Below are 21711 nucleotides of genomic sequence, written 5' to 3' on the forward strand. Positions count from 1 at the left end.
AGAATATGTCCTATCAACTAATCCTTTCTTTAAGTCATGTTATGCCACAAATTTCTTTTCTTTCCGATTTTGTCCAGACCCTTCCTGTCAGTTACGCAATCTACAGATCTAATTTACAACATGATGTCTAATCAAGTATTCATCTAATCAAGCATTCTTCTAGCACTTCATTTCAGAAGCTTCCATTCTCTTCTTGTGTGAGTTGCCTATCATCTCCAATTTACTTCCATAAAAGGCTAAACTCCCAACAAATAATTTCAGAAAATACATCCTAACACTTAAATTTGTATTCAATGTTGATAAATTTTTCTTTTGTTAAAAACATGTTCTTGCTAATAACAATCTGCTTTTTATACCATCTTTACTTCTGTCAATCCTTTGCTGTTCAAACAGCAAAATTTGTCTACTACTTTTATTGACACATATCCTAATCTACTTCACCATGCATCATTTGATTTATTCCAACTACATTCCATTACCACTAAATTACTGTTGATGTTCATCTTTTAACCTCTTTTCAAGACACTATGCATTCCATTTAACAGCTCTTGCAACTCCTTTGTCAACTCTGATGAATTACAATGTTGTCTGCAAACTATGTAGTCTTTATTTCTTCTCCGTGATCTTTAGTTCCATCTTCATACTGTTTCATTTCCTTTGCTGCTTGTTATACATACATACTGAATAACAAATGGGATAGGTCACATACCTATCTTGCTTTCTTCTCAACTGCTGCTCTCATTATGTCCTTCAACTATCATAACTGCATCAAGGGGACTTTCACTTGCTCCATCATCATATGACACAAACATGCCACAATATATAGACATGTCCATTACAATAAATAAATCAAAAAGATACATTTAATACAGCTCTCTTAAACAGTGATGAAATAAGGTGGAAATTTTTTTCACAGTTGATTCTCCTAAGAATTTTAATAATTCTGAGGAAATGTCGTCTACCTGAGGTGCCTTGTTTCAACTGAAGACTTTAATGTTCTGAAATATTTCACTTGGAAATATTGCAATGCCCACCTCGTATTCATCCACTTCCTCCTCCCTTGCCATAATACTGTCTTCAAGTTTCTTTCTTTTATATATTCCTTCAGTATATGCCTCCATACTTTAACCCTACTTTCTTTCTTGATGTTCAAACAACTGCTTCTCTTTTATTCAAAGGTTTCTTTAATTTTTCTGTATGCATCAGATATCTTTCCCGTAGTCATGCATGCTTATACAGATTTGTATCCTTCATTTAGTCATCACTGCTTTGACATGTTTCACTTTCTGTCAATCTCATTTTTAGGCATTCTAACAATTCTACTATATTTTGACACAATATTTTTTCCCTTTAGTGCAATATCATTGAAGGCTACAAAGACAGAAGTCTCAGAGTGTTTTATGCAGAAAAAAGAGACTTGTAGAGTGAGTGAAAGTAAGATCAAACAAGAACCTGTAATTGACAAAAAGCATGACAGGTAAATTCAAATAGAAATCCTTGTGTTGTTATGTAACTCTTATACTGTTACATTTTCTACTAAATAAGATTGTAATGTTTTATTTTAGACAAATGCCAATATTTTTTACTATTCTGAACCACATGTTTTAAAATAAATAAAAAGAATGAAAGACAACCAACACATGCATTTCTTGGTGGGGACAGTGAGTGGTCAAAGTTACACAAGAGTGGGTCCTTTCAACACAGAAGAGGGTAGAAGATTTCCAGCCACAGAGACTTGCCACTATGTGTGGACGAGATACAGGCTGGCAGGTGCAGTCAGCATGGGTTCTTTGGTGAGGACCAGGTAAGACAGATGGAGCCATCGGCTCCACTTGACACTGCTACTGTAGACTATGCATCCACTGCCATTTTGGAGACTATCCAACTACCAGGATTATGAGCTAATTCAGTTCATATTATCTAGTCTACACAGATTGGATATGTACTACTCTCAAAAGCACAGATGGTTGCCATTTGCTGTGCTGCATAAAAGAAGTAACCACCACCATCTTCCAAAATGAGCCCTGTAACTTCAAAATCTTGTTGGAAAGACATTTTTTTAGCTTCAGAACTTTATTTACATAAGCTACCATGTTTCCTGGAAATACATTTATAAATGATATCTGAGTGAGTTGCAACAGGCACAACAAAAAGACTGCCCGAAAATGAACACACACACACACACACACACACACACACACACACACACACCTTTGTCGGAGGTAGGAAAAACACACACACACACACACACTATACATGACTGCAGTCTCTGGTTGCTGAGGCCTCAGCAGGCAGAGACTGCAGTCTTGTGTGTAAGAGTTGCACTTGCGCATGTGTGTTGGTGTGTGTGTGTTTTCTAATATTGTTACATTCCACCATGGACTTTCCATTGTTGAATTACATCTAACTGAGTGATTTATTATCTGTCTGAGTCATTGTAAATCACTGATTCTGCTCATTGCAAACCTTCTTCTGGAAAATTTAGTAGTGAACACCACCAGAACAGGGAATGAGCTGCACAGCATCATCTTGCTGAAATAAGTACTTCGAAGACATCAGAAGTACATGAACTGTCTGACTAAATACAACTGTGGTAGGTATAATTTCAATCAAAGGACTTAAGAGCCTCAACTTCCTTTAGCTTGATGAACTCTATCACTGCTTTAGCTTGTTACTGGAACATTAATTACTCATTTCTTTAATTAATCTCTCAATAGTAAAATTAATAAAAAACTTATTTTTCCATGTCATTCAGATTTATGTGGACACAGCTTTTTCCATGAAGTGAAAAGCTGCTTTAGTGTTGCTGGGTTAGCAAGTTTTACTTAAATTAAATATAATAGACAGATTTAAATAATTCACATAAATCTCCACTTTCACTGTCTTCCACATCTCCCCATTATTTCTCACATTTAGTCATTGCAGATGAAATGACTTGTCACAGACAACTGTTACTGATTTCAGGATAGAACTACTGCCAGTACTTGATCTTTCCTTGCACTATCAAAGGTAATTCACATGGTGATGAGGTGTGATTGAAAGCCTAAGGGGCAGCACCTTTCATCACAGTCCAGCTTCCTGACAGTCCCAGCTAATGTTTTCGATGCAATGATAGTTCTAATTTGCTTTATGATCGCTGTGCAATCCACAATGGCTGATACTTGGTTGGGTTTGTCCAGATGCAATCTGCATCTCATTACCAACCAGAACAAAGATGTCAAGTATGTTAACCTTCCTTGGGACAGCAGCATCAACATTATTTCAGAAATGAAAGCACACAGGCTTTGATTTACAGAATGCTTAGCATGGTCATTCAGGCCACTATACACATGCAATGTGCCACTGAAATCCATTTAACTGTATGAATTTTGCTTATCAAGTTCAGGGTGTCACGTCTACAACTTTTACGAACTCGGTGTGATATTTCCCACAGCAATTCTAGTGTTGGCTGTAACAATTCAACACTATTTTTTTGGTAAGTGAAATGCAGTTGATATGAGCTTAAATATTTCCATGCTCAGTATGTGATTGTTACTACACCATAATTCTTGACTTTACTGTTCACTTTTCACATGCTATTCACATATTACTTTGTAAATGCAAAACAATATAAAATAGAAATAATGAAGATTATTGTGGACTATGCAAACCAAGAAGCTTGTAATAAGAACTTAAAACTTACAACCACAGGAGAAATGTATGCCTTCATTGGTATTTTGACACTCATGGGTACAAATGATGACACCAGACTGCCTCTTGATGACTTATGGGGGAAAGTACTGGGAAAGAATATCTACATAACTACAATGAGTCGTATTCGATGTGGAGATCTTCTGTGCCTGACTAGATTTGACGATAAAGAAACAAGAACCGAAATACGAAAGCAGGATAAGTTTTGCTCCCTTCGTGAGTTTTCGACAGAATTGATGAAATGTTTGTAAGGTACTACATCCCATGTGCAGATCTAATGATTGATGAAATGCGCTCCCTATTTTGAGGAAGATGTCTCTTTTAGGTCTTTATGAAAGACAAGCCTGGGAAGTATGGCATATTGGTTAGGATGTTATCAGATGCACACACCCGGTATGTTCTAATAATGGAGGTCTATGCAGGGAAGGATGAACGACCTGCCGAGCAACGGAGTGCAAAGGCAGTTGTTAGACACCTAGTGAATCTACTGGCAGGAAGTGGAAGAAATATAACAACAGATCGTTACTGCACATCCATAGACCTACCCGAGGAACTTTACAATGATGACAAGTTAACTTTGGTGGGAACATTGAAGATTAACAGAAAACACACACCAGAACAGCTAAAGGAGACGCAGGGTCGAGAGCTATATTCCTCTAAGTTCTTATTCACAGATTCGAAAATAGGCAATGCACCAGTTGCCTTGGTTTCATACATCTCCAAACTGCCTACTTCTTTCCACACAACACAATGATAGGACAAACATCAATCTCTACTACAATGAAACCAAAGGGGCATAGACAGCATTGATCAAATGACGTATCATTCAGTAAAATGAAGGACAAGAAGGTGGCCACTATCTCTCTTTTTCACCATGATAGATATTGCCTGTCTCAGTGCTGGAACAATTTTCATGATAAACAACCTAAACTGGAATAAGAACAAGCATAAGCTAGAATTAGGTCAACAGATAGTTAGGCCAGCTGTGGAAGAGAGAGCAAAGAATGTCACGGACTTACAAAAGCCTATGATCTCTGTAATGGAAAGTGTTCTAGGGAAAATGCTACCCATCATTACTGCAACTGTTCAATCTGTTGAATTTTATTCAAGAGGAAGATGTCACACCTGTTTGAAGAGTAAAAAATCTAAGAAGGAAAAAGACAAGATGAGAAAAATGTCTATAGTTTGTTGCAAGTGTTCCAAGTATGTGTTTTCTACTCTCTTTGCAAAAACAATCATACACAAAGGTTGTGAAATTGAAAGTGAGTAGGAAGGAAAAACTCAACTGTAATTTCTGACTTCGATTTTCTGTATTCTTATCTGTAGTTTGGTATTGTAAATTCTTTTATGATTTCTTAATGTAAGTCTGATGTATATGAAAGTGTTAGTTTCATGATAAAAATATAATAATATTTGTCATAATGTTCCTAGGGTTAAGTAACTTGCAGATCACACTTGTTAAGCTGATCGGATGATAGCTGTCCATCTGAAGAGGTGGTTTACCCTACTTTAAAACTGGAATAATGAAACTTTCCCACAACTGGGAAGAGAATCCTCCCCTACAGAGACAGTTAAAAAGGGCAAATATATAATGTTTGCTAGCCACCGATAAGTGTTGAAGTATTCACTTGTGCACCTGGCCTGATCAAAAAGCCGTAAGAGTTCTGGCGGGTTCTCATTCACTAAATGGGACATTGTTAAAGGCTCCAAATGATGGGGAATGCAAGATAAAGGGGGTTGTTCCAGACAGTGTCTGAGAAGATGGAACGTGGGCAGATAGTGGACTGATGCTGAAGCCTCAATGAAATGCCAGGCAAAATGATCAGCAACAGAGTCTGAGTTGGTGAGAATAACACCATTCAGGGAAGTTCCCAGGACATCTGTAGAAGGATGGTTGCCAAAAATGCACCTGATCTTTGCTGATAACTGCAAAGAGGGAGTGTGCAACCCAACAGCGGTGACATATCGTTCCCAACAAATATGTTTCTGGTGTTTAAGAAGATAATGGGTGCGGGCACAAAGCCGTTTAAAGACCAAGAGGTGGATGCCGTTTGCAGTGTTGGAGGGCAAGACAGCAGTCTTAACAGCCACAGCAACTTTTTTTTTTTTTGTCCCCCCCCCCCCCCTTGGGCGGGGGAGGGGGCTCATCCACAAGAACTTGCAACTTGTGGAAGAGGGGATCACTGAAGCAGCTGCCGGAAGAATGGCATTGGTCAAACTCCATACGGACTTATCAATGCTGTCGTGTGGTGGAGTGGTTGGGATGGCAGCCAAGGAAAAAGCATCCCAATTTGCATTAGTAAAGGCCCACCTTGGAGGGCATCCAGGTGAGTGATGCTGAAGAAAAAATAAGATGATCGATAAACGATCACTGTCACTCACACCATTGTGAACTCCCCACTGAACAATGGGGAGGAGTCTATGGCTACAGATGGGAAGATCAATGGCTGAGAAAATGCAATGTGCCACATTAAAGTGTGTGGAGACTCCAGTGATGAGGAGTCAGAGATCAAGTCCTACCAGCGGGTCTTCAACAGTCCTGGCCTCGTCAGGGGCACACCCCAAGGGCGCCATCCAGATGCAGCCAAGTGCCACCTGGCACAGCAGACGTTGCCAGGAGTTCTGATGTCACAAAAGCATGAGCAATGATTCGGAGGCATACACAAGGAGGTGACAGCACACATACCAGAAATGTGGTCCCTGGGTTGTCAGGGGGCTCAGCAAAATGGGTATATAACAGTCCCACCACGCAGACTGCTTACCATGCTGGGGCGGGTGGTAGGTTGGTTACATCAGGAAACAAGGGGGGAAGGAACCCATACCAGAGATGCTAATGGCTTACACTACAGAAACCATTTAGAAAAGGGAAGTCGAACCCCAAGGGGGATCAGAAAAATAAGGGACTGTGGAAACACAAGACCGTAAAAGAATAGCAGAACTGAGGGAATAGCTGGATCATAAAGAAAAACACAAAACCCAAGGGAGAAGGGGGGGGGGGGGGGGCAGGAGGGAGAGGAGCCAGGATGAGGAATGGATATGTGGAAAGGAATGTATCGCATGAGAGAAGATAGGCCACAATACCACGGGGACCAATGCGCGCCACAAATGTACCCACAAATGAGCTGTGGGCTGCCTCAAGGGACAACAGCATAGTCCCGCTAATCCGAACCCCGGTAATACAAACGTTCGGTTAACCCAAATGAGAAAAATGTTAGTCTAAGTATGGAAAACAGTACAGTAAACTGCTGTACATACACACTATTTCAATTTACACAGTGCAGTAAACATGTATGTGAAAAACTGGCAAGAAAGCATTAGGTTTAAGCAATGCATAACAATGAAAGAAAAGCTGTCAAACTTACTAAAATACAGCGGACATTTTATCCCTACTTTTTAGATGACAAAAACTCAGACATTGCTTTTTGGTGAAGACAGTCTGTTATATGATGCATAGTTGCACCATCGTCTCATAAACATCAAATCAGCAGGTGTAGCAGTGGGCTGTTGCTCCAAATAACGTAGCGCCAGCTCTCCTTTGTTGCCTTCAGGCTCACTGTCACTTCTGTCACAGCAGTCCACTTCTTCCTGGTCTCGAGTCACAGCAGCAACTAAATCAGCGTCAGTAAAGTTATCCACACATGCCCCATCCATTGCCATCCACTCATCTACAATTCCTTCACTAGCTTCTTTACATCCACGGTTTGTCTGTATCATTTGTAGTAGATTTTCCTCTTCATTTTCAACTAGGTTGTCCTGAAATTCAAGAGTTGTCCACAGTTTTCTCCATGATTTTTTCAGAGTATTTTCTGAAATATTCTGCCATGCATCAGTGGCCCAATAAACAACATCCTTCACATTGGTCTTTTTTATTTAGTCCACTGAAGGAATGCTATCATCTTGGATAAGCATTCTTAAATTTTTTTTCTGTAAATCAGTTTTAATGTTTGCATATGCCCTGGTACATTAGCTGTAGAAGTCGTGTAACATTAGGCGGCAAAAACTTTGCCACAATTTCTCCATCACATAATTCCTCAGTGCTAGGGTGAGATGGCGTGTTATCAATCAAAAGGGTTGCACCGGGAGACAAATGATTTTCCTTAGAAAACAGTCAAACAGAGGGAACGAACTGGCCGTGAAACCATTCTTTGAACAGCTTACCATCCATCCATGCTTTTTTCTGGTCTCGATAATATATGGGAAGGGACTTTATGTTGCAGCTTTTAAAAGCTCTGGACCCAGCAGATTTGCCAATCAGCATTAAAGGTAGCTTGTGATTACCAGCAGCATTGCTGCATGCTAATAAAGTCACATGATCTTTGCACATTTTAAAACCAGGAGCATGGTCTTCTGCTTTTGATGCCAGGCTCTTTGTTGGCAATGCCCTAAAATTAAGGGGAGAATACTTTCCCTCACTAATTTTTTCAAACTCATCCAAATATTCCTTCACTGCATCACAGTCAGAAAAAAACTTCTTTCCAGTAATTGTTAGCTGATGGATTCTATGACATTTTTTTGAATCTGACCAACCAACCTGCACTTGCACTAAGAGACTCATCACCAATCATTAATTTGTTCAGGTAAACAGCCTTCTCCTGAACCAGTGCTCCACTCAAGGAGTTCCCCTTTCTCTTTCCTGCATAAACCAAAGGAAAAGAGCTTCATCCACTTTATCGTACTGGGACCGTTTCAGAGTCTGCCGAATTTCAAGTGTTTTTTCCGAAGACGTTGCAAGGACTGTTCACAAGCTTCACTCAGTTCTTCTTCCAATCACAAATGGTTGCTTTACCAACACCCAGTTCCACTGCCAGTTTAGATACATTCTCACCATTGTCTATCTGCTTCAAAGCATTCGGTTTTTCTTTGAGAGTTAAAGTTGTATTTTTCCGTTCACTCATGAGGAAAATACGTACACCACTACACCCGAACAAATACAATACAACTGTTACGCATGCCAGTGATCGATAAATAACATAACCAAGCCCTTTGTGAGCCAGCTGGCAGTGCACTGATCTCAGACACTACAAAGATCTCAACAATGCACAAGAACAAGGGCAGGGAGTAAGAGTGAGCCATTGTTCCCACACTTGTTCCCATTTGTTACCATGGTGTACCTACTTATCTGCTTGGTATACTTCATTCTAGAAATTCTCACCATAATTCCGGCTAATCCCAACAAATCGGTAATCTGAACAAGGCCCGGTCCCAATTCGTTCAGATTAACGGGACTCTACTGTATTTTGATTTATGTACTTTTCAATAAAACTGTTATACACTGTTTACCTGGGCTGTGTTCTCATTGTGCCTCAACCAGAGCAAAACTTAGCAAAACTATTGCCAACATTCTACAATGGATCAATTATCTGGATGATTTAGTTGTGAGAGGAAGAACTCAGGAAGAGAATATGCTGAATCTACAGGAAATATTTTCAGTTGTTTTGAAAAACTGGTTAACATCTACATCTACATCCATACTCCGCAAGCCAACTGACGGTGTGTGGCGGAGGGTACCCTGAGTACCTCTATCGGTTCTCCCTTCTATTCCAGTCTCGTATTGTTCGTGGAAAGAAGGATTGTCGGTATGTTTCTGTGTGGGCTCTAATCTCTCTGACTTTATCCTCATGGTCTCTTCACGAGATATAAGTAGGAGGGAGCAATATACTGCTTGACTCTTCGGTGAAGGTATATTCTCGGAACTTCAACAAAAGCCCGTACCGAGCTACTGAGCGTCTCTCCTGCAGAGTCTCCCACTGGAGTTTATCTATCATCTCCGTAACGCTTTCGCAGTTACTAAATGGTCCTGTAATGAAGCGCGCTGCTCTCCGTTGGATCTTCTCTATCTCTTCTATCAACTCTATCTGGTACGGATCCCACACTGCTGAGCAGTATTCAAGCAGTGGGCGAACAAGCGTACTGTAACCTACTTCCTTTGTTTTCGAATTGCATTAACGTGTAATTTGTCCAAGTGCTCCTTCTTTCAGCCTTCTATTTAGTATACAGAATGTACCCTCGGCCAGTAAGGCCTCATATGTCACAGAATGGGGCAAATGTTTTCTATATGCCAACATGAAAATTATGTATTATGCCTGATTTACTTCCAGACTGTAAAGAAAGCCCATCTATTGAATCAACTGCGAAGAAAAAGGATTCCTTTCCAGTGAACCACAGAATGCCAACAACCATTTCTTAAACTGAAGTAATCTCAAAACTGCTAATTGCCTAACCCTGTATCAGCATCATTTCCTATCTATGTTGGGCACAGACAAGTCACCATACATCACTGTTGTTCTATCATGTATATACCCAGATGGTTCTGAAAGGCCAATTGCGCTCCTATCTTAAGCCACTGACCATGTCATAAGAAAACTATTCAAAGGTAGGCAAGGAAGCATTGGCAATTGTATTTTCTAACCAAAAGTTTTGCATTTTCCTGTATGGCAACTAATTTTATCTAGTCACTCATTGTAAGCTATTGTTGCCGATATTTGAACTCAAGCCAAAGTTACCTGCACAGACATAGAGCTTACAAGACAGTCATCTTTTCTTATCAAATTACCATCACTTCCAGAGATGTTGCAGCAATCATATATAAGCATCCAATCTTGAGTCAGGTTTGACAGTTTGTACAGTCCTGCTGGCCGCATGTTCTTCCTTCGACAGCTGGCATGGAATTTCATTGTTTTCCTTTTTTTTCTCTCCACGATGCCATGCCGTTTATTCTTGTCAAAGGCATCCTGTTGTTGACTCAGGATACCCACCAGTAACAAGTAGCAACTCCAGAGGTCCTATGCTCGTGTATATTGCAACTCCTGCATCAATTCCACCGGGTCGTGTCCAGAATGAAGAACCTTGCCTAGTGTTATGTATATTGACCATGCGTAGAAGAGGGTACTGTGCAAGTGGCTCAAAAATATCAGGCTTATCAGTGACAGCAAGTGGCATCCGCTCAAATTACCAGCCGGGGCTTGTATCTACTCAGCTCTGGGATCAAGTGCATGAGGATTTTGCAGGTCAGTACCATGGGACTTGTGGTTGATTTTAATAGATATGTATTCTCATTGCCAACATGTAATATAAATACAACGGAACATGACAGAAAATATGACTGATCTTCCGGCGTATCAACAAGCGCCAGCACGAAGAAGAAGATCTCAAGAGGAAAGAAGGTAGTGAGATGACATCAGCCAATAGCCCACTAACGAGGACCGCACCACTACAGGAGCGCCCTCTAGCCGAAGAGAATATAAGTGCCGCTCCTGCCTGCCTCGGCTGCATAATATTGGACAGTATTAAACAGTACTAGACCCAGTCTAGCAGAGAGAGCTGCGATGGCAGTTAGTAGTGATCCATATCATTTGCTTATTTGGACATTGTCTATAGCGAAGAACATTACTTGTCTGCATGTTGCCCATCGCTTGCGACACCCCTGTAAATTCAAAATTAAGTACTGTCAGTCTACTTTTTTGTAATAACAACTATTAATGCGATTTGCTTGAATTGTTGTATAGCAATCCAAGAACACGGCATCCTTTAGGCACCCCCATACGAGACAAGTGAGCTGGACCCCACAACTAAGGACAACACAATTACTTTTTCTGTTGAGAGAGCTTCCTGAACACTAGTCGCCGATAAAGGTCCAGTTTACTTTTGTGAGTTTTCAAGAGTTTTGCACCCGGAAAGGGATTAAGCATATTACCACACCCAATTTTCACTGGGTGTCTAGTGACATGGCAGAACATTTTGTGAGAATGTTTAAGATGCAGGTGGAAAAATCTTGACATCCACTCCTATCGATTCTGCACTGATCTCCTTTTTATTCTCACACTGGGCAACACTGTACAATTATTGCAGCCCAATGGAACTTTTGCATGGACATCTTCACTGTTCTTTCCTAGATTAATTGCATTCTCCATCAATTCACGAAGTAGTAGCACAAGTGTTAAAGTGGCATCTGGGCACACACGTTCAGACATTCAACTGGCTGAATACGTGGCTCCATCTCTGCCCAGCAGGCTGGTCCTGGTGGCCACACCTTGAGGCAATGGAGCCACCTCATCCACTCCAAAGACTGCAAAAAAGGAAATGTAGGGTTCATTTCCAGGATGACATCCCAGGCTGTGGACATCTGGCATTCCTGATTCTCCAGTCATCATCCATCACCCCTATGGATCCAGACCTGGAGGATGAACAGGACGACATGCAGTCTGTGTTGGGTCTAATCAGACATGTAGTCAACTCACGAATCAGCAGCTAGCTACTACTCTGGCCCACCGTCACGATAGTTCTGACTGTATGGGCTGATTCAGCAGAGAGGGATCTTATCCCACCATATGTAACAAAGGATTAGTTGACATAATTGCTAGGTGCGGCGTGGAGTGATACACCTGTCGGCACCAGGTTACATGGATAAACAATAGTGGCGGATTTAAGGACTGTCATGGACAGTCTCAGTATCACTGTTCTCAGCCTCCTGATGTGTACTAACTGCTCTCTGGTGGACTTATTTGCAACAACTTTGTGATACTCGGCTATTTTCTGGACACTGATTTGGGCTTTGTTATGTCTGAATGTCGCCATTTGTCTTGCACATGGACATGCCTGTTTTCATAATGTGGTGTGTCTCCATTCTCTGTTTGACTGCAGTTTGTGTCTGTTATGAGAGCACTGAGGGAGCAGTTTCTTTTAGAGGGCTTTCCAGTGGGATAAACTTACAGTGTTCTCCAATAATAATGTCTCAGTTATTCAGTAAATCATCAGAGTAGTTTAAGATATCCACGTCAAGAAGGTTTATTACTGTTTAATTCAATAAGAGTTAGACTGTAATTTATTTGTACATAATTTGTTTTCAATAAAACCTCTGTTGCTGGAGAAGCAGACTGACAATACTTTTCGTTACTAGTTAGTGCTTTGGGGAAAAAAAGAGAGAGAGTGTTGCTGCATTTTGTACACAGACCTCATAGAATTTAAGACCGCAGGAGAAAGAACAGCCCAATAATTTATGTTCCAGTAATTACATGCTACACTCCTGTTTCTACATTAAAGGGAGGCTCTTAGGCAACTGACACGAATCTTCAGATCTCTAATGTTGATTGTTATGTATGTTAATGTATCCAGATAAATGCAGCCACACTTCATCAGAAAAAAGCATTTATGAATCAGCCTCCCATCAGGTACAGCCTGTAACAGCAAGCTGCAGCACAGATACTACCAATCAGCAACCAATTTTGTCAGTCAATGCACTACCGCCACTTTGCAAGGTTTCTGTTTGAGTTTGTGTTCAAGTGCTGTGCGAAGATGCTGCAGACACACCCATCTTAAGTGCTAAACTGTGCAACAATTTTTGCAGACTTATTCCCAAGGACATTCCAAACCAAAGTCTGAGAAACTGACCACAGCATGTGTGGCAATCCAAGGCTGCAGCCCCCACCCCGTCTCACCTCACTTCCATATTTGCTCCGGCACTCCCTTTTCTACAGTGATTTATCATTGCCATGTGAGTAAAACTAATAGAAGTCAACTGCAACAGACAGTTTCAGTATCTTGGCTCAGGTTTGTCATAATGGTTCAGAGATCTGAGTGCACCTATGATTGATTGAATTAATGAAATAAAATTTTACTAAACATTATCGATGCATAACCTTAAACTTGCCTTGATGTTACTAACTATGTACATCTCATAACAATTCAGAACAAGGTACAGATAGGAGGGGTTACTGCATTTTATTTGCTACCATCAAACATGCCACATCAGATACAGATAATAAGAATATGGAGCAAATAATTGACTTTCATGCATCGGTAGAAAAAAGTTTTGAGTTTAATATGTAAGTTGACAAGTATACGTTTCTGCCAGTGGAAACACTACTTAAAACAGCAAGCTACAGGGTTTGTCCAACATTGTGTCAACACAATCCTAACTCACGAGAAAAACAGAATTTCTGTATTTGATCAAATAATGCATGAATGAAAATCTCATTTTTGAGAAATGAAGGTGCTTGTGATTTTGTTGGCCCATTTCTATACAGGTAGATGAGCTTTGTTAACACAGATCATCAACAAGGTTACATTTTCTGGATTGGCATTCATACCAAGTTTTGGTGCAAGTACGTTGGTGATTAACAGACAGACAGTTTCTCCAATTGTTTTTAACTTTATTTTGTAAGAAATGCTCTATGGAAGCTAGAGCTGGGTGTTTAACAAAAAGTAAGAAAGCAAGTTAAAGGTTGCATAATACAAGGCAGATCAGCCAATCAAGATAAAAGAGAAGAACTAAAACTTTTTAGTCTAAATGCTGAAACTCTAGACTATAGGAGAAAATTGAACAAAAACCTAGGAAAAATGCAGAGTGACAGATCCGCCTTAAAGGCCAAGAACGAGAGAAAAAGAAAGAGAGAGAGAGAGAGAGAGAGAGAGAGAGAGAGAGAGAGAGCGTCCTCCTCCTATCATGAAACTAATATGGGTTACAGCGCACCTGAGATCCTGCAAGCACAATTGTTATTTCAACTTGGACCTCCAACTAACTATTATATGCTTGTGAGTTTAAAATATGTTTCTTACAGAAAAAAAGAAAATTTCTTACTAACAATATTATGAAAAGGATAGTTACTACTCACTGTATAGCAGAGATACTGAGTCATAGGGAGGCACAACAGAAGGACTGTCTCACGTGTGTGAGCTACAGCAGCTGGCCTCAGTAGGCAGAGACTGCAGTTACGTGTATGTGTGTGTTTTTTCTATCTCTGATGGCAGCACTGTTGGGCAAAAGCTCATTTTCTGGCAGTCTTTTTGTTGTGCGTATCTGCGACTCAGCATCTCTGCTATATGGTAAGTAGTAACAATTCTTTTCATTATACTGTTACATTCCACACTATATTTTCCACTGTAGAACTTCTTACTAGCTAGATGCTGTGTCGTGTTTAACATCATTTCATTGGGGTTTTGAGATTATGGCTAAAAGAAATTAACATACTTCATTGCCAAATTCAAACAATGATGCAAATAAATTTAATTACTTTCAGAATAATTTATGAACCCAAAACATATGAAACTGTAATCAAACTTCATTACATCATTACTTTACACCATTCTTTGCCAATTTATTTTGGAGATGGAAGTTTGATATCAATTCATTCAAGCTAAACACAGTGTGAAAAAAGCAAAACCTTCTCCAGTTTGCTGGAAATTAAGTGATCATTTCATTAAGTGATTACCTGGCCACATAAAATATAAACTGAGGCATGTTATAACAACACGGCTCTTTGATTCTGAATCCTCTATCGAACAATTACAACAAATGAAAGGTCAAATAACATTTACAGACCACCACCAGAACACACTGAGGCCTTTACTCCAGAGAAGCTACTAATCTAAATATCCCCCATCTCTGCATTCCTTTTATTGTTGGTGAATAAATATGTCAAAACTTACAGAAACAATATCACAGCACTTCCAACAATGTGCAGACCTTTTTTCCCACAATAATGAAAAATCTCAAAGCATAATGGTCTATGAAGTCTACGATCTAAACTTATGACTGCTTGTTTATGAGTAACAGTGAAAGACATGAAAGAGGTAATAGTTCATCGAAATTTACAACACGAAATCTATCAAACAACAACGAAAATTCGTATACATACCTGCATCCATATGAACTTTTCTGGCAAGTTGGGGATCGGAATTTTTTCCTTTTCCAGAGGTTCTTCAACATTTTTACCCTTGGTATAGTTTTCCACTGAAATATAATAGCAAATTATATGTGACAAATTAAAAAGCGCTGACAGCCAACAGAACAAATACACCCTTATTAGATGTACAGAGAACAAGTACACAATCATAGAGATGGAAAAATAAATTTATCTTACTCTTAGATCATACGGATTTCTTATTTATGTGTCGCTTTCGTTTGGAAAGCAGCACAGCTTACATTATCAAATGAAATGGATTTAATTTCGCAAAATTTTTGTTGTACTCCGTTTCTTTTGCTGTGTTCAATCACAACATAATATTGTATCAGCTGTTGCAATTATAAACAAAAACAGACAGCTCCATTAACAACAAATGAATATCGTTTACAGGCTGCCAACGTAGGAATGATTGAAGCCCATACCAACTGTCGTGCCAGTATCATGGTCGGTACCCCGGGGGAGGTCTTTGGCGAGATGGTTTATAACATCTAGACATCACAGCCTGTTCTGATAAATACGAGGACTATAGAGAATGTGCGAAGATTTAACGTTCAATCGACGTCGAAATGCGTCCGAATGGAAAGAAATGTCACGAATACCAGAAAGTAAGAAAAATAACTGATGGTGAGAGCTTCTTCTATTTCACTATAAAAAATAAATATTTTTATAGTGAAATATCATTCTCCACGGCCACGGAGCTCAACAGTCCAAATAAAATGGACCAATTGTTAGAGTTTCTTCTGTTGCGAAAAGGAAACATGTTTTCGAGGGAAGATGCTCTCATCAGTTTGTCAAACTTAGCTAATGACGTGACAAAACTACATTTGCAGCATTCATAAAATAAAACAGAATAAAAAATACATTAGACTATAGTCCTCGCCGAGACCGATAAATTTTTTGTAGGTGGTCTTTTCCTGGCTTACGTGAAAAACGTCGACTTTTGTCAGTAGGTGTCCCATCTCACACCACACACCACGTCTAATTGATATCCTGTGGGCTCCAAGAGTGTCAAACTGACGCTTCTCCAGATGTAGAGTGGTTGTTGTGAACTGTGTAAATTTCTAATGTTTAGTATTCGTTATGTTTCTTTTCATTCAGATGCACTTGAACAATGATAGGACGTTAAAATTCGATCGTCATTCATTCTCCATTGGCTCAACCATAATGCCATTTTATTCTTTTCATGGTGTCAGCTTACAACAATCCCTGGACGTCTGGAGAAGCGTCAGATCACCCCTCTTAGGCTCCACAGCTTATCATGTGGCTTTTTCACTGTCAAAATACTGGGAAACCTAAATCATTTTTCACTCTCAGATATTTGCCATGTCTTGTGGGAGAACTACCTAAGTCGTTATGGAACATTAGCAACGTCGATTTAAAACAAAGCAAACTGATAAAATAAAGACTAAGAAGAAGCAAAACACTCATTCCATTATTACAAAACGAATAGCACAGAGAAACTAGGTTAGATTCCAAATATCAACAGACGAGGCACTGCTGCCCCATCGACATCAATGCCAAATATTTCTTTGCAGAAGCTACCTCTCAGTTTACACAATCCAGAGTCATAAGATGTAGCAATGCAGTGAAGACGTCCTACTAAACTCATTTAGTTTTTATATTCTGTGTTATCAGGTGTACAGATTGTGGATGTTTGAACTTAGATTTCTGCAAAATCTGCTACATTTGTTAAAATTTTTCCCTAGGCATGCTACTGCCTCCTGGAGTATACACTGATGAAATTCTAACTGAAATTCATCTGAATTAAGCAGCTGTGTAGTAACATTACAAACCACATGACACATATTGCAATTGTGTAAGGTTATACACAGAATTGAAGTGTACAGAATCACTTTCTTTCTGGAAACACAGATACAGATTCATAAGCGAACCAAGATAACTCGACACTGACAGTAACTTCAAAGATATGTTGTCCCACCACATGGATGTGTGTTGGAATTATGGTGTCAGAGGGGAGATAAAATACTGATTGAGAGTATTATAAAACGTTTTATGTCTTTTATCTGTTGGCTTTAATATTTAATGTTTATTGCTTCGTCTTTTATGTCTGTATGTGTTGGTATTTGTTTACGATTTTCCACCAAACATGGTGTACTTTTTTCTGGGTGCACTAATGCATGACTTTCTGTTTGTTCCCTTACACTTAAAAGTACTGATCTGAAACTTTTGTTGAGACTGGTACCGAATATTTTTCTTTGAAAATGTGCAGTGCAAATTATTTATACCAGAGGCGGTAACTTTTAGCCTGTGGAGCTGTTTCATATGAAAGAAAAATTTAACTTTTATTTCACATACCCCCCCCCCCCCTCTCAAAAAAAAAAACAAAAAAAAACATTCCATCAAGCATGTTTTGTACCATATCAATTGCAACAGGAATATCTCAGTTCATTGATTGAACTAACATTAGATTTTCGTCTATATTTCTATTTCAAAATAGTCACTATGTTGGATTTATTTCAGAATGCCCACGCGCCACCTTGAAGAAAATATAGTTTGCCTTGGCGACATGCAATCAACAATTAGCTGTAGTATGGATGGCGATACCGATTTCGTTTGTTGCACTTCACGAGTGAGACAAATGCCATACATAGCCAATACATTCCATACTTAATTTTACTGCAAATTCAGAACACTATCAGCCATACAGTTATAGCCCTCAATATGCATACATGGTGCACATTCGATTGCAATAGACCTGTCATCAGTTCAGTTAAGTAAAGCCAGCTTTTATCATTTTACAGTTAATTTGTGATGCTTGTCTTTAATTTTAGTAGGCTTTCATTTATTTTATGTATCCAGTTATGGTGAATAGGTACACCAATCGACATTGGCAATAATTTCTGCCTCAGTACCTTCTTTCAATTTTAGTAGTACAAAATATATAAATACTTGAGTGTAGTAATGTGTTTTTACTGATGACGTTTAAGGATTCCGCATTACAAAGATAAAAAAGGGATCCTCCTAGTGCAATTTCATCCACTTGTTTTTATCCCTTATTTACAGCAACAAGTAATGTTATCGACTTGAAATGTAGACCAATTTTTAGAAACAATCACACCAAAAGAAGTCGAAATGGGGGTCAAAATTTTAAAGTAAGGCTGCTAGGTTAAGCGAAGCATATGTACATTTTTATACTTGTGGTAGATGACATTCAGAACTAAACTGTCATTTTCCTAAAGCAGTTGAATAGTAGTCTCAGGAATTCTCGAGAGAACAGACTACAAAGTTTTGCATCAGCATTTAATGCTCAAATGAAAGACGTCCAACTTGCCGAGCAGTATAGCTCTGTGGTATGATGCTAATCTTCAATGTGGAAGGCCGGGGTTCGATTCTCAGGTGGGATGTATTTTAAAACGCAGGTGCATAGTTGATATATATTTTCAAACACAGTCACATGCTCTACCAGCATTTCTCTGAAGCACGAAATACATAAAGATCGAAAAAAAAAACCAGTGCTCGAGACTGATAATTGTTGGATTGCTGGTTCAAGTGTAGTCTTGGACATTACTTTTTTTTTTTTTTTTCATTCAGTTCCAGTAACTACGTCTTATAAATGTATGCTAATTAGTACATACTCAACTGTCATTTCGTGAAAAATCCACATCTTGTTTTTAAATACAAAAAAATCCAGTTTTCATCCCAGATATAAATCCCTTATCACTGATCCTTTATATACAAAGTTATTTTAAAAGAAGGAAAACATTTCAAATTAATTCTGTTCCATCTTCATGAACTCTATGCTTCATGGAAATGCCCAAGGAACATGAACGTTCGTTTAAAAATGTATCACATCTGGGAATTGAAGGCCACCCATGTGATAGTTTGGCATTCTACCACAGAGCCAGACAATCCATCAAAAGTAAATTTGATTTACAGTTTCAAACAGGTTCAGGAAAATTTAAAGTAGATTTTGTAGGGAACCTTTGAGAGTTGCATCAAACTACTTTAGGTAAACTGATACTTGATTGTGGACTAACGCCGATTGCCATGTGATCTTTTTTCAATTTCCAATTAACGGCAAAAAATGTCTATTTCAGTTCAAGTTGTAAACCTGGTTTGGGGTCAACTAGTATACAAATAGGAACTAAGAAGAGGAAAGTTACAGAGGAGTTGAGAACTTTTCGAGATGAGTGGACATAAACTATTTTTTTTATGACTATAAAACAAAACCCACATGTCTAATATAACATCAAATGGGATTACGAGACTAAACATGCAGTCATGTTTAATAACTACAAGGGATAATTGCAGCAAGCCCAGGTAAACGATTTAAAAAGGAAACTTTCTGCTCAATGGCAGATATTTGCACGGCCGAATTCAGAGTCGAAATGCTATTTGAAAGTGAGTTATGCTCTGATACTGGCAAAAAAAAAATCGAAGCCATATTCAGATGGTGAAATGCATAATGAATACTTAGAGACTGTCATTGAAATTGTGTGTCCAGAAGAATAAGCCTGTCTCACCAAACTACATGTGGTCGACATTGGAAGACGAACTGAAGATACTTTAAAAAATCATGCAGCTGAGTTCATCTTTTATTCTCTAGCTTTGGCCGAATGCACAGATATGGCGGATGCTGCCCAAGTGGCGGTTTATGTCAAAGTTGTTGATGCCCATTTTAATAACACAGAAGATTTAGGGACATTGTATGCACTTACGAATAACACAAAGTCACTAGAGTTGTTGAAAGGAATTTTATCGACATTAAGTTGCATTTTCTTAAAAGTTAACAACCTATTGGGGCTAACAACAGGTGGTGCTTCAGCAGTACCTGGGAAACAAGCAGGTTTAGATCAGTTGATCGAAAACGAGGCCCACAAAGTTGGCAATACCTCAACATTAAACTTTCATTGGATTATCCATCAAGAGAATTTATGTGTCCAGTCCCTCAAAATCGACCGCGTCATGATGGTAGTTGTTAAAACAATGGACTTTATTAAGTTGAAAGGATTGAATCGCCATCAGTTCCAAGAATTTCGAAGTCTTTGGATTCAGAGCATGATAACATTTTGTATTATACGAAAGTAAGGTTTTTAGCCTGTGCGAAAATATTGAAAAGAATGTTTGATTTTAAGCAAGAAATACAATCATACTCTGAAACCAAGTCAAAGAGACTGCCACAGTTTGAAAATAAAGAATGACTTTCTGACGTTGCTTTCTTGGTAGATGCAAGTAGCAATTTAATGAAATTAATAATAGACTCCAAGGAAAACCTCAGCTGATTAATGTCTTACATATTCTTATTTCCGCATTTCAAATGAAACCTGCACTTTGGAAACAACAGTTATGAACAAAAAACTTCACACATTTTCCTAAACTGTGAAAGCAATCAGACATCACAAAGGCTTCAGCGATTAAATACACTTCTTTAATATCTGACTTGAAATATGAATTCAGAATCTGATTTCAAGACATTAAGAAACATTGTGTGTTTTTTTCTCTGTATTTGTTATGCCATTCTTCGTAGACATGTGACAGTACCAGGAGATTTACAAATAGAATGCTGTGAAATGCAGTGTGATTCAGGTTGATTTGGAGGACTTCTACAGAAAATATCTGACAGGAAGAAATAACCAGCATTTTACAAACATGCTTTAAAAATGAAGAGCACAAGGCAAAAATGATGATGGTCAATTTTTTTCCCATTTTCAGGTTAGGACAGGAATTTGTTGCTCAAATATGGCCAAATTTGCAGGGGGGTGTACACGGCAAGTATGCTGGCAGTTACTAAGTTATTTGCCATTTTATTTTTGTTGTGCACGGTAAAACTGATGAATGTCATCTATGTTCATGGCACATATGATGAGAGTCATTTCATAAGGTTTGCAAAACCTGTTTGATCAGGAGTTCAACGTGCTGTCTTCATTCTTTTGTTTACTTTGTGTTTATGGTCAGAAAGTTGCCAAAGTTTATAGCTTGCCTTCTTGGTAGTAGTTTCCGTGAAAATGAGTGAATTAAATGAGTCAAGTGTGGATGAAGATTGTGAAAACGTCAGTAAACCTAGCACAAAGAAGAGAAAATCCCATGGAAAGGTAAGAGATGTGATGAAAAAACTTAAAGTGTGTACTCACGAAACTGGGCCCGATTGCAGATGTAGAAGACTACAGTGTTTTGATAGAGTTCGTGAAAGTGAAAGAAAAAGATTAATTTCTCATTTTAATAGTTATGAATCTCATGATGCTCAGTCCACATACTTGGCTGGGCTTATCAATGTTTATGATGTCAAAATTCGCAGACCAAGAAAGCCTGAAAATGAATCACATTTTAATGATAAGAGCTACACCTACAAAGTAAGAATAAAGGATGGTGATAATTTTAT

General features: G+C 38.8%; 1 protein-coding gene across 2 annotated transcripts in view; it reads right to left on the reverse strand.

The window, feature by feature from the left end:
* LOC126474869 (ribonuclease P protein subunit p25-like protein) overlaps positions 1-15748 on the reverse strand; it is a 50313-nt gene extending 34565 nt beyond the window's left edge. The window contains exons 1-2 of one of the 2 annotated variants that reach the window (XM_050102350.1): positions 15549-15748; positions 15324-15418 (exon numbers count right to left, since the gene is read on the reverse strand). In XM_050102350.1, coding sequence (XP_049958307.1) covers positions 15324-15418; position 15549 — 96 coding nt within the window. In that variant the 5' untranslated portion in view covers positions 15550-15748. The remainder of the gene's footprint in view (positions 1-15323; positions 15419-15548) is intronic. The other variant, XM_050102351.1, reaches the window with a different exon arrangement.
* Positions 15749-21711: the final 5963 nt, after the last annotated feature.

This window comes from Schistocerca serialis, chromosome 4 (genome assembly GCF_023864345.2).
Source record: "Schistocerca serialis cubense isolate TAMUIC-IGC-003099 chromosome 4, iqSchSeri2.2, whole genome shotgun sequence".
Taxonomy (NCBI): domain Eukaryota; kingdom Metazoa; phylum Arthropoda; class Insecta; order Orthoptera; family Acrididae; genus Schistocerca; species Schistocerca serialis.